At 35.1% G+C, this 16606-nt stretch overlaps 1 protein-coding gene across 1 annotated transcript; it reads left to right on the forward strand.

Annotated features, from left to right (window-relative positions):
• Window positions 1-14088: 14088 nt before the first annotated feature.
• LOC104825481 (bidirectional sugar transporter SWEET15-like) lies at window positions 14089-16506 on the forward strand. The gene is made up of 6 exons (XM_010557809.1): window positions 14089-14271; window positions 15013-15049; window positions 15169-15379; window positions 15486-15650; window positions 15815-15934; window positions 16021-16506. Exons 1-6 carry the CDS (start codon window positions 14220-14222, stop codon window positions 16357-16359), a joined length of 924 nt encoding a protein of 307 aa, XP_010556111.1. The 5' UTR covers window positions 14089-14219; the 3' UTR covers window positions 16360-16506.
• The last annotated feature ends 100 nt before the right edge of the window (window positions 16507-16606 follow it).

Consider the following 16606-nt stretch of genomic DNA (forward strand, 5'->3'; position numbering starts at 1 on the left):
ATGATCACATAGATGATCATAGGTATTGGATACGATCACAATCATAGGTATTCGTTGGAGAACGGAATACTGGAATGACCCGCATGAGATTGTCACATGGACTAGCGTCATGACTTGAATTCATATGGCGGTTCCATGATTGGATCTTAAGACCTGAAATATCTACGGAATCCAACATGAGGAGTTGCGTGCTTTGAATACGTCAAACTCATATGGCGGTTCCATGATTGGATCTTAAGACCTGAAATATCTACGGAATCCAACATGAGGAGTTGCGTGCTTTGAATACGTCAAACGTCTTGCGTAACAGGAGGACTATAAAGGCGTGTATCAGGTGCAAAACGAATCATGTGCTGGATTGTAGATAGTCAAGACGGGATTTGTACCTCTCGTAAAAGAGAGAGATATCGTTGGGCCCCTCGTGTGAGCGAGACTGTAGAAATGTGTGGCCGCACTATAGACGAACGTCGTCTATTTCAGACAGTCAAACTCAGTGAACGAGAAAGCAGTCGAATCAGATAAGGTGGCTCGTCCATGCCTTATGTTCGACATATGATATCGCGATACAAAAGGATCATCAACCGGAATCATCACTGGCGTTCGTAAGATCACGAACAAACTCTATCCGAGATAGGTAGTCATAGTGTCTTGCTAGAGACCGCCTATGACTTGTATATCCGGAATAGAGATTTCGGATTATACTGCTATATCGAATGAGCCTACAGGGTCACACACGCAGGGAAGGACAAATGCACGAGAAAACGTCGAGAAATCTGGACAAGAGGTCCGGACCGTTCGGTCCAGGAGTGGACCGAACGGACCAGAGCATCTAGTCCGAACGGACCAAGTTGTTGGACCGAACGGACTAGAGGATCCAGTCCGAACGGACCAAATTGTTGGACCGAACGGACTAGAGGATTCAGTCCGAATGGACCAAATTGTTGGACCGAACGGACTAAAGGATCCAATCCGAACAGACCAAATGTTGGACCGAACGGACTGACCAGTCCGAACGAATGGACTGTGTTTTGTGACTGGTCCGAACGGACCAAGTGTCCAGACCGAACAAACTACTTAGCCAGTCCGTTCGGTCTAGGTTTCGGATTTAATTTTAAAATCCGGAATTAGGGTTAATCACTTTAATGAAAGGAGATTAATAACCCTAATAAGTGGTGGCCGACCAAGAGATCTTCAAGATTTTGGAGAGTCTAGCGGGTCTAAGAAGTGATCTAAGTCTCGTTTTCTCAAAGCACATCATCGAATAGAAGATTCGAGTTCTAGCAGACAAGTTCCAAAGGTTGGAATCCATCTCGATGCATGGATACGTGTAGAGGGCGAGGTATTCTTCCTCCCTTTCGTGATCAGACGAATTCTTCAGTTGATACAGGCCCCGGATCGATTGAGGTAAGGGTTCTAACGTTTCTACGATTCATAGAAGCATGGTTCTAGGGTTTATTAAATTTTTGTTTTACATCCGCTGCGCAAACCCTAGAATCGATCTCTTATGAATAGGATTCGCTCTAGAGATCCCAGGAATCCCAACATTAAGTATAGTGGCGAAGACTTCGTCCCACGAGCCATAACCATGGCGCCTCTAGTAAGCTTCCATTGACCTCCACTGAATGTACTGCAGAAACCCTCATCATCAAGTCTTCCCGCTGAGATCAAGTTCAGATGAACATCTGGAACATGATTAACATCCTCCAAACAGACATCTCCAATGCCAACGACTTGAGCCGACCCATCATTACCCATCTTGACGGAACCAAAGTCACCCGAAGTGTAGGTAGCAAAGAATTCACGTCGTGATGTGGCATGAATAGAAGCTCCACTGTCAACCACCCAACTGGTCTCATGGCATGCGAGGTTGATCATTTCACCATCGATCATGATCAGAAACTCATGTCTTGCAACTGCAACTCGTTCCTCGCCGTCTTGTTGCTTATTTCCTTTCTTGTTGTCCTTCTTCAATTTACAGCAATCCTTCTTGATATATCCATTCTTGTGGCAATAGTGACACTCCACATTTGCAAATTTGTTAGATTTGCTCCTGCTCTGATTCTTCTCCTTCGGATTCCGATTCTGGCTCCTCCCCCTCGATTCAGATACCAGAATATCAGAACTCGAGGAAGCTCCTTGAGATTGTCTCCGCGTCTCCTTATTCAGAATGATGTTCTTCGCATATTCCATCGAGATGACACCATCTAGAGCTAAATTCGACAACGACATCCTAAATGTCTCCCATAAATCCGGAAGTGTGCTAAGAAGCCAAAACTCTAAACCTCGTCTTCGAAAGTAACCCCATGTCAGACAACTGATTCAACAGACCTTGAAATACATTCAAGTGATCTGTCACCGGACTCCCTTCGAGTACTTCAAATCAACCAACTTTTTGATGAAGTGTAGCTTGCGATTCCCTATATTTCGAGCATACAACTGCTCCAACTTACTCTACAAAGACCGAGCATTAGTTTCACCAGCCACATGGTTTAGAACATTATCATCCACCCATTGTCGTATCAAAGCACAAACTTGTCGATGAAGCAATGTCCATTGTTCATCAGTTTTGCCCTCCGGTTTTTCCTTAAAAAAACAACGGTAGATGACATTCCTTCACGTATAACAGATCCTCCATCTTGCCTTTCCATACGTGATAGTTGATAGCGTTCAAACTGACCATTCTACTAGTATTTGCCTCCATCACTCACACAAGTGCACCGCACAACCAAGGTGCTCTGATACCACTTTGTTGGGGTTTTTACCGTGAATCACGATTCGGTAAATAAGAACCCCTTACTTGTATGAGCGCGTTAGGATGACAGTATCTAGTAAAAACGAAAATTTAAATGAGACAAGCGATTTAACGTGGAAAACCTCCTCGGTGTGAGGAGTAAAAACCACGGGACCGTAGTCCACCCAAAATCCACTATAATCTCAAATTTTTGAGTTACAAAGTCCACACTTCAGTCTCCAATAGACAAGAGATACACCCGAGACTTCCGAATATTAACCAATATTCAATCTCAATAAACCCGAAAGAACAATATGTAACTTAGACAGCAAGCTAACCTCGTAACTTCTAATTCCAGCAATCAAATACCAACTTCTCCATAGAAATCAAAAGCTCAGAGGGTGTAGAATAAGTATACCAAATTTCAGCTCAAATGGAGAAGAGATGAGTATCCGAATCTTCAACTTACTCGGACATGTGCTGCTGAAGCTCCAATGACGAACAACTTCGGTAGAAACTCCGTTTATCGTATTCTGACCGTTAGAATCAAAATTCCACCGGACACAATCTAGAACAATGATTGTATAAGTTCTCCTCCAAAATTCAAATCGATCGGACAAAGAATAACCATCTGATCGAAGCTTTGATCATAGTTGCACCAAACTGTTTTCTCTCCCTCTTTTCTCTCTCTCTCTCTTTTCTTCTTTCTCATGTTCTCTCTTGCTTGGATTATGAAGCCACGACAAAGACTTCTGCATTTGTAGCCTTTGATCACATCAACTTTAGACAAAAGTTTGTTTAATGATTTGCCATCACAATAATGGTGTTTCCCACCATTTACTTTTCCACCTAATGCATGATTGATTTTTAATCAATACACTTGGGGGAAAACCTCACATGGACACCATCTTAAACTGAACGAGTATGACGGCGGAAGCGGGCACGGGCACGGGCACGGGCACAGACACGAACACTGTCAAGCCTGCACTACTCCTGTCAGTATCCATCTTGGCAATATCTACGTCTGCACCGGACGTGATTGCGACTTTCTTCTCCACGAAAAACGCGTGAATCTTCCAAGAAAAATATAGTACATCCATCCACACCGGCTAGAACTAGATGTCAACAGAACATGCATTATGATATGCAATGTTTGCGCTCGGGAGAGTAGTGGCTTCATATACAAATGTCAGAATGGGGATTGTTTCTTCACGATAGACGTGGATTACGCTTCAGTCACCGAGCCCTTGATCCATACAAATCATTCGCACTCTCTCTTCCCCCCACCAATACCGGCGACGCGTGGCCACACGTGTTAAGGTTGCGAAACACATGAAAGCTTTTACCTTAAGATGATGCATTGCATGGAATATGACTTTGTCTTGTGTTTCGAATGCATCACTCTGCCGACTAAAGTGAGGTACGAGCGTGATAAGCACCCTCTCATGCTTGGCGGTCTCGAAGACACGAGAGGTGAGCGATAGTGGTGCGAGATATGTGAGAGAAAGATGGATCTGACCGTACTAATGTACACATGCGAGATATGTTGTGTCACTGTCCATGTTGAGTGCATACTAGGAGTTTATCCGCACATGATGTCTGGTCGTTATTCCAAGACAAATGGAGAGTTAAGTTTATGCCAACCGGAGTTGTTGTCGGCCCGTATGTCGTGGATGCCATAGACGCTGCCCATTCCCCATTATTTTCAAGAAAGATGATCATCATTTTCGTATTTTTTATTATCTAAATTAATTTCAAAATACCCACCCATTCAAAATTCCCCTTTATTGAAAAAGATCAAGTGGCAATATTTAATTTTCTTTATTTCAATTCTTTTCCTCTTATCATATTCACTCAAATTAATTGGTATCTTTTTTATATATATAATATGAAAAATTGGTACACCATATTCTTTTACTGTTAAAGTTGCAAGAAAAATACATACATTATCATATATATGTATATATATATATATGATAATTTCTTCTCGGAGCAACCAAGGGCTGTAGGGAGACCGAAATTGTGCCCAACAAGGCGCTGAACAAGAGCCGATCTTGTTGCTTCCACGGAACAAAGGCAGGATTGTCGACGGAGACATCATCGGTAATTAACACGGCTGAGGGAATAACAGAGGATGCATCGATAAAGCAATCCAACTTGTACCATTCAAGGAGAGCTTTCACTTGAATACTCCAAGTGAGATAATTGGTAGAGGTGGGCTTGGTGATATTAGACATGTTGACATGAAGCAACGTCTTTGTCGGTGTTTGGGCATCAAACGAGACAACCTCTTCGGTGTCACGTGAGGAGATGTTGGCTGAGGAAGACATGGCACAATGGCGGCAGCGAAGAACTCACGACGAGGAGAAGAGATTGGCGAGAGAAAGAGAGCGGCGCCGAAAAAAAAATAAGGGATGACTCTGATACCATATACTAGATAAAAGAAGCTTAATATTATTAATCATATTAGTGGCTATTTATACGAATATGTTGACCTAATAATGCAACTGTAAAAATACATATTTATCCCTCTATATCCATCTCCTTTTTTGGTACACAAGTAAATCAAATTACTTGACTTTATGATCAATTTTTTCCTACACGAAATCTACAAAGATTAAATCTTTTAGGTGAAGGAACGTGTGTGTATATATATATATATATATATTTGAGGCAACAAACAAAGGGAAGAAGAAGAGAGAGGGAAAGAAGAGTGACTTTTAATGGCATGTGACCATAAATAAAAAAAATAAAAAAATGCTGATTCTTATTCTCGCACGTGTGATGCCACCAATCAGTGTGCTACATATATAGTGTTTATTCGAAACTTGCAAGACACAAATTCCAGCCAATTAAAGGTTAGATTTCCATTTGCCCTGTTTTTTGCTTGCTTTTTCTTCTCCCTTTTTTTTTCCTCCCCCTTATCTTATAAAGGGAAAATTTTAGAATATCATTTTCCATGAAATACATATACACGGGGACATAAAAAGTGTGTGTAATATATATAGATATATACACGCGTGCGTGTGATGTATTTTATTTTAAGATTATGCGTTTGACTTTGCAATGGGCTTTCTTGGGCCTTCCAAATGGGTCATCTGATGAATTTTATTGAATTCCCTCATATCTGTAACCAGTTCTTGGAATCTGGGTTCAATAAAAAAAAAGCCCAAATTTGTATTTGGTATATATATATATATATATATATAAAATAAAGGACAATAGCAGGTTGGTTCACCGTTATATCAAAAATAGCTCTCCTTTGTTATTTTTGACTTAAAAACGAGTAACTCTATAATCCATATGATCCGAAATATAATTTTGATCACATTGATAATAACGTTAAATTTATAATGTTTTTATCAAATGATTAGTGAGATATACAATGTATGAGCATAATAAATGAGTATGATCATCATAAATTTAACGTTATGACCAATATGACCAAGATTATATTTCGGGTCATATAGGATCACAACTGGAGAAGGGTATGTTTTGAAATCAAAATAACAAAGAGATGATATTTTTTATAATACCTCGTTTGGTTCATATGCATGTGTCATGAATGGATCACAAATGCACATGAATGGTCGTGATCCTTGGTGGAAATGTCTTTTAAGTACAATCAAAATAACCACAAATTTTGTAATGATTAAAAAATACAATAAGGATTTGAGATATGTTTTGTTTGTCCGTACTTCAGTCAATCAAAGCACAAAAAGATTAGGGAAACGATTATAACAGACGAATTTGGTATATAGTAATGATCAGATAATTTTTTTTTTAAATCTAAAAGAATTGAGAAGATGATAATTAAGGAACTAATCATTTAGCCTATCATTAGGTTGACACACCTTTATGAGAAAGATGTTCTTTTTTTTTTAATTTGTTTATAGACATATTTTCACTATTTATACTGATATTATAATTATTTATATATCCTTATTGAAATTCAGATTTTTTGGGCGCTGGAATTGAGATTATCTAATAACAACATTACTGAAATGTAATAAAAAGAATGCAAAGTAATGATCATTTTAATTAGGAAAACATAAAAAAAAATACCAGTTTTTAGTTTGACAAATAAATACACCAAATGTGCCAAAAAAATATATCAACTCTTAAAATTGAAATCAATTTACTACGTAGTAATCAACGATGATAAAATCAGAATATAAATTATTTTTTTTTATTAAAATTAGTTAATTAAGATCCGTTAAAATTCGTATATAATGTATTTTTTTGACACATTTCAATATTGTTATATTTATTTGTCAAACTAAAAATTGATATATATTTTCTAGATATACTTGTGAAATTGTATAATTAATGTTTATTTAATGCCTAAAAAGGTGAGTTAGGAGATTCCTTGTACTATAATGTTTATCTCAAAGAATGATTAGTCATTCATTAACTAAACCTAACATTAGTGCTTAATCTCCGGCCCCCACACCTCACACGTAATCCCCCAATCATCATATCTTGCTCTCTTTGGTACCCAAAATTTTTATTTTTATTTTTTTTTTTTTTTTTGTCAAACCAGGAAGTTCACCTGGGCCTTCGGCCCAACCTACATCTCCCTAGGCCCGGGAGCAGCCTTTGAACACATCGCCTTTGACCTTTGGCTATTTTCTTTGTTATTCATCAAATGAGAAATATTTCTTTTCGTTGTAAAGTGAATATATTCAAACTGTGTTATATTAACGTGTCAATGATAAAACATTGATAAACATATGATTATAAAAATATAACACTGAAATGTTTAAATACGTTTAGAAATTAAAAAAATGATCTCAAAATGTAAAAAAATAGTGTTATTTAAATGAAAGAATTTTAGTTATATTTTCTAAAGATTTCGAGATTAATAAAACATAGCATTTTAGACACAACGTTTAAATAGTTTTTTAAAAATATTGATTGCCAAAAAAATATATTCTCGTTATATATATATATATATATATTAAATTTTAAACATATCAAATTCACTTCTAAAAACTATACTGATAGTAAATTATATATGTACATATATATAACCCAATAATTATGCTTTTAATTAAAAATGCATTGTTCACGTTGGGATAGGTTTGTGCGTGATTAACAAAGATTAACAAAGATGCCGCGTGCCCCAATCTCTTTTCCCGGGGTCCATTCTATAGATTTATGCAACAATTATAAGTTTATAAGTAAACTTTTTGTGGATTGTGGTGTTTATTTAAAAATGTGACTCTATTCTGAACATATATATATATATATATATATATATAATATTACATATGAAAAATAAAATATAATTAAGGACACTTAAGTGGACTATAAAAATCCAGCTCATCATCATAAGAGCTATTCGACGGTCCATCATGTTTTTCCTCATCCGTCGTGTCTTGTAATTTTTTTTGTCCTACCATACGATCTTATCCCAAGACCAATCATGCAACTATACCCTTTATATATTTTGTTTATATATATATATATATATATAAACCCAAATGCCTAGTGCCTATATATAGGGGGACTTTTTAAGATACTCTTATATCGGTCTTCGTCTTGGTCTCGTCGGATTTTTGACTGGAATATCTCGTTCTCTATCTCATGAAACCCGAGTACCCTCGTGTCTCGGGTATTCGCGATACCTGAATCCGTACTCGTGTAAAATTTAAAAAAAAATATATATGCAAATTTACAATACTAATACATCAGTAACATAAAATTCAACATCCAAAATACATCATAATTATAAGTTGAATAAAATTCAAAATACATCATGATTCATAGATGAAGAGATTGAAATGAGGAGAACAAGGCAGAGATGGAGAGATCGAAGTGAGAGAAATGGAGATACCGAACTGAGAGTGAGAGAGAATAAGCCGGAGATGGAGATAGAGGTATGTGCTCATCACCTGACGACGGAACTGAGATCTGACGGAAAGCACGACGGAGACGAGGGAGAGCACGGTGGAGATGAGACCGAACAGATCTCACAAACGCAGAGAGATCGATCCGGAACGGAGAGAAATGCCAAAATTTTGTAAAAAAAAAAAAAAAGAGGCTGATAATGTTCTGTGATAGATAGTAGAAGATATGGATTAGAATTAGAGTTATTAAGGGAATTTTGGTGAGTTTACTAAAAATTAAGAGTATTTTAGTAATTTATTTATTTTTTCGGGTACCCGCGATATTATCCGTTCTGAAATATCTAAACCCGAATTCGAACTCGAAACTCGGATTTTTCGTCTGACGGAATCCGATCTCTATATTATTATCTTACAAGAAATAATTTTCAATACCCGCGAGATATGGTGCCCCAAAACCCGTGGATCTCAGGTAAAAATGCTCTATCCCTACCTGTATATCAATCACTCCAATCATAATATATATATATATATATATATAGATATATATAAACAAATAAAGTAGGGTTGTATTTGATTTTAACCTAACCGTGTGTTATTATTATTATTATTATAAAACAATTCTCACCATTACTTTTTGTTTGTTTGTGGAATTATGTATAATACAATGCATGTGTCCAGATAAACTCAAACTCTTCAATCCAATGGTTCTTCGTTGTGTGTAGGACTGACTAGGATCCAAATGGAATAGGAAATGACATTGTTATATGAATTATTGGTGAGCCGATATAACATAAAAACATGAATTTTATTAAACTTTTGTATTTCCGCAAAATTAATAACTTTATGATTTAATATAAAAGTTTAAAATTTTTAAAGTTAAATGCGTGGAGATATGGTAAGATTTATAAAGTTTATGATTTTATGTATAAAAGTTTAAATTCATAATTTTATTTAGAATTTTTTCAAGTTCCTGATTTTTAGGCTGTTATCCCTATTTTTATTTACCTATATATCAAAATTAACGAATCACCACACGACAATTGGATACGATGATTGCCTTTTGTTTTTGTTTTTTTTTTACAAAAACATAAACACATCTGCATATGATTAGAGAAGAGATCACATGCGTTGCCACGTCATGTTAAAGTCAACGAGGAGTCAAAAGTGCGCATCAAAACGTGTTTCGTTCAATCATCGATTTTCCAATCCCCTAATATAGTTCGGAAATGATATGATCGTTACAAAAGAAACAATATTTTATTTATTCTAGTTTTAGTATAAACTAAACTAACCTAAGAATCACATCTAGTTGTCTTTATTTTATAGAAGAGTTTGGGACAAAATAATCTTTACTCAATAAATGTTTTGGTCCAATAAGTAAACCAAAAAAAAAACCTTTTCTATTGAATCCATTGGCTTTTATTCAATCCGTTATTTTTTTATTTAGTATTTTTTTATCTTTTAAACAATTATATTTATCTTATTTTATAATAGGTGTCAAATTTGATTCATATTTTTTAAAATTTAATTTAACAATTATACCATATAAATGTGGATCACATTTTAATTCAAATACAATTATTTAATATTTTAAAGCGATTCTGTTTAGTTTTATAAATGTGAATCAAAATTATTATTTGGGCAAACTTTTAACTTAGCATTAATCATTTTCGTTTGTGTTAAGAAAAATCATTACCATTTTTTTTTATATATATTTCCAATATTTCTTAAAATCACGCAAAGTAAAGTGAACAAGACAGTTGCAAGCACGAACAAAAAAGCTAGAGAGAAAAAACGTTATTTTTTGCACTATGCAATGAACCATATTTCCTTAACTTTCTATTTTATTTTATTTTTAAATTTCGACGTCTAAGTTTCTAACGTGAAATGGGAAAAAAAATAACAAAATAATTTCAGCAGACGTGGAATATTAATGATTAGACGTTTCTTTGGTGGATCCGTGAGACGATTTCAATTTTCATTCACGCTACGTGTGGCATTTCCTCACCACTTGAGCACAAATCTTCGTTATGATTCTAATCGATATTTCTTAAAATTCGACACAAGCCCCACAATTTTTGGCCCCTTCGAATTTTGAGCCATTAGTTTTCTTCAAGTCACACGTTTGAGTCCTCAAAAATCTCAATTATGAGAACGAAACCATAACTCAATCCATATCTATTTATTAGAGCAATAATATATTTTTTTTGTAACCGAATACCCTAAACGAAGGTCCATACTAATCTCGGGATTTGGGACCAACCATATGATTTGAAATAATCTCCTCCCCAAATTTGAGGTTCCAACTCGAGGCGGAACTAACGTTTTACACTCTCATTTCATCGGTTAAATTATTCAAATTTAGATATATCGTTACATAAATTCAAAATATGTTCTATACAATACGATCAATATATATATATATATAGTAAAAGTTTATACATTTAATTACTTGCATGTGTTGAGGAAATCGTGCACTATCATGCATAGTTTATTGCAGTTCCAATCTTATACATGAATTTTATGATATGATAAACAAAATATGTGCATGTGTTTTTTTAGTACCCTATATCATTATAACATATCAAAAAATCTTATTCGAAATAAATTTCTTCAAGAGCACTATAATCTATTATGAAAGATCCATTCTAATTAACATCATGAAATGTATACATAAATGTATCTATTGAATTAAAAAGGGTAACCATCCAACACATTTTGTTTGTATGATTTAGATTGATATAGAATGGCGAATAAGAGGTCGTTTTCATGACCTATTTGATTAAATTAAATTTGGTGGTATGATTGAATATGAAAAGGACGAGTCTTATTTAGAGGTCGAATCCCAAAAATTCAATCATAAGGAAATGTGTCCTCCCTTGGCCTTGACATTCCATTTCGTCACCTCACAATTCAATTTAAATATATGCCTGAAATTCGACAATTTATTACAAACTAACGATCCATTACACAGAAATATATTAAATTCATGAGCGCCTCGTGACGAAGGGGACATGGCCTTTCTAATTGTGCACATCATATATGTATGTACGTATTCATTTGGATGTTCATGTATACACTATCACCTTCTCTCGGACTAGGGTTGATTTTTTTTTTAAAAAAAAATTTAAATTTTGATGGAGTGACATATTTTTTATATTTAATGTGGGATAATATTTTCCTATTCTCACTATATCTTTAAAACTAAACAGACTAGAAAAAAAAATAACTAATGAAAATACATGATTAAAAAACTTTCAATAAATACATAAAGTTTTAAAATGTTATCGTAGAAATCTATCTAAACAATAGTAACACTAAAATATAACAATTGTTCTAAAATATAAATATCATAACCATTGTTTAAGTATAGTTATTTTCAAAATATAAACATCCCTTACCATCATTTACAGTAATATTATTATTTTGCACACGTATGCAAGTTTTAAAGAATTAATGTAGTTATATGGTAAGAGTTAAAGTATATATATCTTGTCATTCACAAATAAATTATTCTGATTAACTCCGTAACGAATTCATATCTATCATTGAAAGCTATACATACAATGCTATAAATATATGTGTCCATGTATGTACAGCTAGATCCGTACGAACCAGATTGCATGCAATCATAAAACGAAGAAAACACACCCGCATCATGTGTTGTGCATCATTCCGTATGTGGTAGCATCTCATAAACTACAAATGATATATGCAATTTTTTATTTTTTTTATTTTATTTTGGGTGAAAACATACAAATATTTATCGTTGTGGGTCACCAACAAATCGCATGATTGAGGTAATGATCGGACTATATGATATTTATTGCGACAGAACAGTGCTACCCTGGTCAAGTTTTTATTTTTTACTTATATATACTTTATACAATCTTGGGTAATCATATAAATATATCCAACAAAAATAATTTAACGGTAAATAAAAACAAAAATAATTATCTAAAACAGTTTTTAGAAAGAGATAAATTATAATTCGAATCAACGGATAAACTACTAATTCTTGATTGAGAGACTAGTCGTCGAATACAATCTTAAGATATTATTTAAAAAAAATAAATGTTATGAGGAAGAGGAAATTGCATGAACCGCATGGAAACGTACGTAAACTAAAAATCTAGGCTCCAATCAACAACAAAATAAAATATAAAATTATTGAAGTTCGGACACCGGTTATGGAGAACCACAAATCTGGCATGTTACATAAATATATATGTGTGTATATATATATATATACGTGTGTGTGTGTGTATACAGCTCACGAATGAGGACAAGAACGATTTTATAACAAACGCAATCATGGTATCATTCGTCCCCGACGTCACTCCTTTTGTCACCATTATTCGAATAGCTGCTCAAACAGAGCCTCGAAATATGCAGAAAAGTTTCGTATTTTCCCGAATTTAATGCGACGCACCAAATCTCTAACTCTTGCCACAACAAATCTCCATACCTAACCTCTCTTTAATTCCTTTTTTTTTAAAAAAAAACTCGAATTCTTTCATTTTACGGCAACCCATTTTGTAAAAAAAAAAATCCATCATTAATTGTATAAGCTAATCAAACCGTAATTACAAAAAAAAAAAGTGTGCATGATTAATGTTTTTTATTTTGTGATTGAGAGAAAAAAGGGTCCTGAAAATGAGGAAAAAAGTAGGAAGAAGAGTACACATGGAGATCTTCTACGGACACGGAAGCACAGAGGATGGTCGGAAGGCGTCCACGTCAGCACTGTTGACGTGGCAATACTCGTCTCTGTTTGCTTTTTTTTTTTTTTAAAAAAATTCTCTAATGTAGAAACGGCTAAAAAGGAAGTGTTTGGAGATGTCACGTGTATTGCGGGGGACCGTAACGCATAAATATATTCATTAATAATCAATTAAAAGAGCAAATAACAACAATTATTTCCCCCTTTTTTGCATTATTAACTCAAGCACAAAGTTCGAATGAAATTTAGGTTATGTTTTCATAATATTTTCGTCGTTATAGTTTATAGCGATAAGTTTATAGTTTCTTAAAAAATAATTTAGCCGTTGATAATGTATAATCGAATTCCATTGCATGCATTCAAGTCCTTGATTTCTGTATAATTAAGACCACCACACCATTAATTAGGGTTTTTCATACTACATTTTTTTTATATTAACATGGTTTAGATTTCGGCATATATATTTGGAATACTGATCGTGATTTTCAATAGATTGGTTTCGTATTCACATTTCATTTTAATGAAACCAAATATACAAATGTTAGGGAGGTGAAGGACACGCGCGTGTTGAGCGCGTGTGAGAGAAGGGTTAAATGATATTATGCTACGCTACCTACTAATTCTCCACTTGTCATGCAACCATGCTGGGTTTTTTTTTGGGTTTTTTCTTAAATATATTTTTTTTGAACCAGAGGGAAATAAAGATTCACTACAACGGTTAATTTTGGCCTATATATAAGCCTCACAAGCCCCATTAGTATCCTCCATGAGATGTACAAACATTTCTAGAGAGAGAAGCATATAAGGAGAGAGAGAGAGGAGAAGCTTAATTAGGGTTTCAAAAAAATCTTGAGACCCTTAATTAATCCCCACATACATAAGCTCCTCTTCTTCATCAAGTTTTTGAGGAACCATGGCCGTGATGATCAACCAGCATCTGTTGGCTGTAACCTTTGGAATTTTAGGTAATGTATCACTTATCCATGCAAAAATATCATCATCATCACCATCACCATCATCAAATTTGCATATATACCAAAACATACATACAACGCAACTATTTAGTTCCTATATATCAAGCTTTGGGATCATCTCCTTATGTTTGTTATCTCCTTTGATTTTGATTCTCTTATATCACGAACCTCGATTCTTTCTCTAGATTAACCTTATAGAGGTTCGCCTTAAACTCGAGTCTTTCCTTTAGAAAATGATTTTAGCAGCAGTTGTTATATATGTTGCTAACTTTGCATGCAAGGTTTTAGTATGGTTCCACAAAATACGTATAAGAACTATAGTATTATATATAGTTTTGTTGATCGTGACCCACCTACCGAAAATGGTCCTAATTTCGTTTATTGCTTAAATAGATGCAAAATAGTTAATCTCTCATTAAGTTTCATCCACCTATTGGGCCATATATAAATTAATTAGGCGCTATTTTTGTGATCATTAACCTCAAGATATATATAAGCTTATAGAGCTAATTAAAATTCTACTCGTCACGCTTTTTGTTGATGTTATTTTCCACGTGTATGTATGTTTTAATGACACTTTGCCCCGATCATTAGTTTTCGGTGTTCATTAATTCCCGTTGTGGTTGGTTAGAGCACTTGGTTGGGCACGAAATCAATTTAATAATATCTACACGAAACCAGAAGCTTTACAATGACTCATAATCTAATTTCATTTGTTAAATTTAATTACAGGTAACGCCATATCATTCCTTGTATTCCTCGCCCCAGTGTAAGTATAAATTTTTATGCATATATATATATATATATATTAATATATATATCATCAAATGAAATTGTTTATAATCGATTTTTATCATATGGTTGTGTATATATTTTATCTTTTTTCAGACCGACGTTCTACAGAATCTACAAGAAAAAATCGACAGAGAGTTTCCGGTCTCTACCGTACCAAGTCTCGCTCTTCAGCTGCATGCTTTGGCTCTACTACGCATTGCTCAAACAAAACGCTTTCCTTCTAATTACCATTAACTCCTTCGGATGCGTAGTCGAAACCTTCTACATCGCGATGTTCATCGCTTACGCCGCCAAGGACAAAAGGGTAATCTCACGTTCTCCTCCAGTCACTGCCCAGCCGCTCTACACACACACACACACATATACATATGATGAATATGTTTCATGATCTTTCTCATGTGTTTTGACAGATATCGGCTATGAAGCTGTTCATGGCGATGAACGTTACCTTCTTCTCGTTGATTCTCATCGTTACTCACTTTCTTGTCAAGAACTCCAGTCACCAGATCGTGATTCTCGGTTGGATTTGCGTCGCAATCTCTGTTTCAGTCTTCGCAGCTCCACTCAGTGTCGTGGTAAGTTTCGATACTCATCGACAGAATATCTCGTTTCGGACCGACTGTAATCCTCAGGATCTGTTAATGGCATATGAATATTTCAGTACCCTTTTCGAAATCATTTGCCAAAATGTCTGAAAAACATATTTTTAACGTACATATATATATATATATATATGTAGGCTCGTGTGATACGGACAAAGAGCGTGGAGTTCATGCCTTTCACACTCTCCTTCTTCTTGACGATCAGTGCCGTTATGTGGTTCGCTTATGGCTTGTTCCTCCACGACATATGCATAGCCGTAAGTGTATTTACATACATATATATATATCATCTATCTTATGAAAATTTCGTTTCTAAAAAGTTTTGGTGTTTGGACCGACGCAGATTCCGAACGTGTTGGGATTCGCATTGGGAATGGTTCAGATGATTCTGTACGGAATCTACCGGAACTCGGAGAAATCTAACTTGGAAAAGAAGATTCAAGATCATCAACTCAAGACGATTGTCGTCTTGAGTCCGTTAGGTGTGTCGGAAGTGTACCCTGTCGACGTCGCCGTCGACGTCGACGTCACGTCTCAATCGAACGGCGAGGAAGAGAAGGCGATGACGCCACGTGGAGGATCTGACGGTGACGGAGGAGATACGGCCGAAACTGGAAAGGAGCCGTCAGGAGGCGAAGAGGGCAAGTGCCACGTGGAGTGTGCCTCTCAAGAAGCCGTCTGAAGTGTCACTTTGTATGTTCAGGGGCAAAATTGGAAATCCCAAAGTTTTCTCTCTCTCTATCCCCCACATTCGCCGGAGAGGGGAAGAGGAGCGTATGTACGTCTGTGGTAATTATATTTATATAAATTGGGGTTACCTTTTTTTTTTCCAAGGTTTTCTCTTTTTTTTTTTTTTTTTTTTTGCATCTGCGTAATTTTTTACTTTTGATGCGATGTCCGACCCACAACTTAGACCCGAACCATCAATC

Source organism: Tarenaya hassleriana, unplaced genomic scaffold (assembly GCF_000463585.1).
Source record: "Tarenaya hassleriana unplaced genomic scaffold, ASM46358v1 Cleome47, whole genome shotgun sequence".
NCBI lineage: Eukaryota > Viridiplantae > Streptophyta > Magnoliopsida > Brassicales > Cleomaceae > Tarenaya > Tarenaya hassleriana.

Coding starts and splice junctions, on each gene's coding strand:
- LOC104825481 (XM_010557809.1), top strand. CDS start 14,220: ATGGCCGTGATGATCAACCAGCATCTGTTGGCTGTAACCTTTGGAATT. Junction 15,050..15,168: donor CTTGTATTCCTCGCCCCAGT/GTAAGTATAAAT, acceptor ATCTTTTTTCAG/ACCGACGTTCTACAGAATCT. Junction 15,935..16,020: donor TCCACGACATATGCATAGCC/GTAAGTGTATTT, acceptor GGACCGACGCAG/ATTCCGAACGTGTTGGGATT.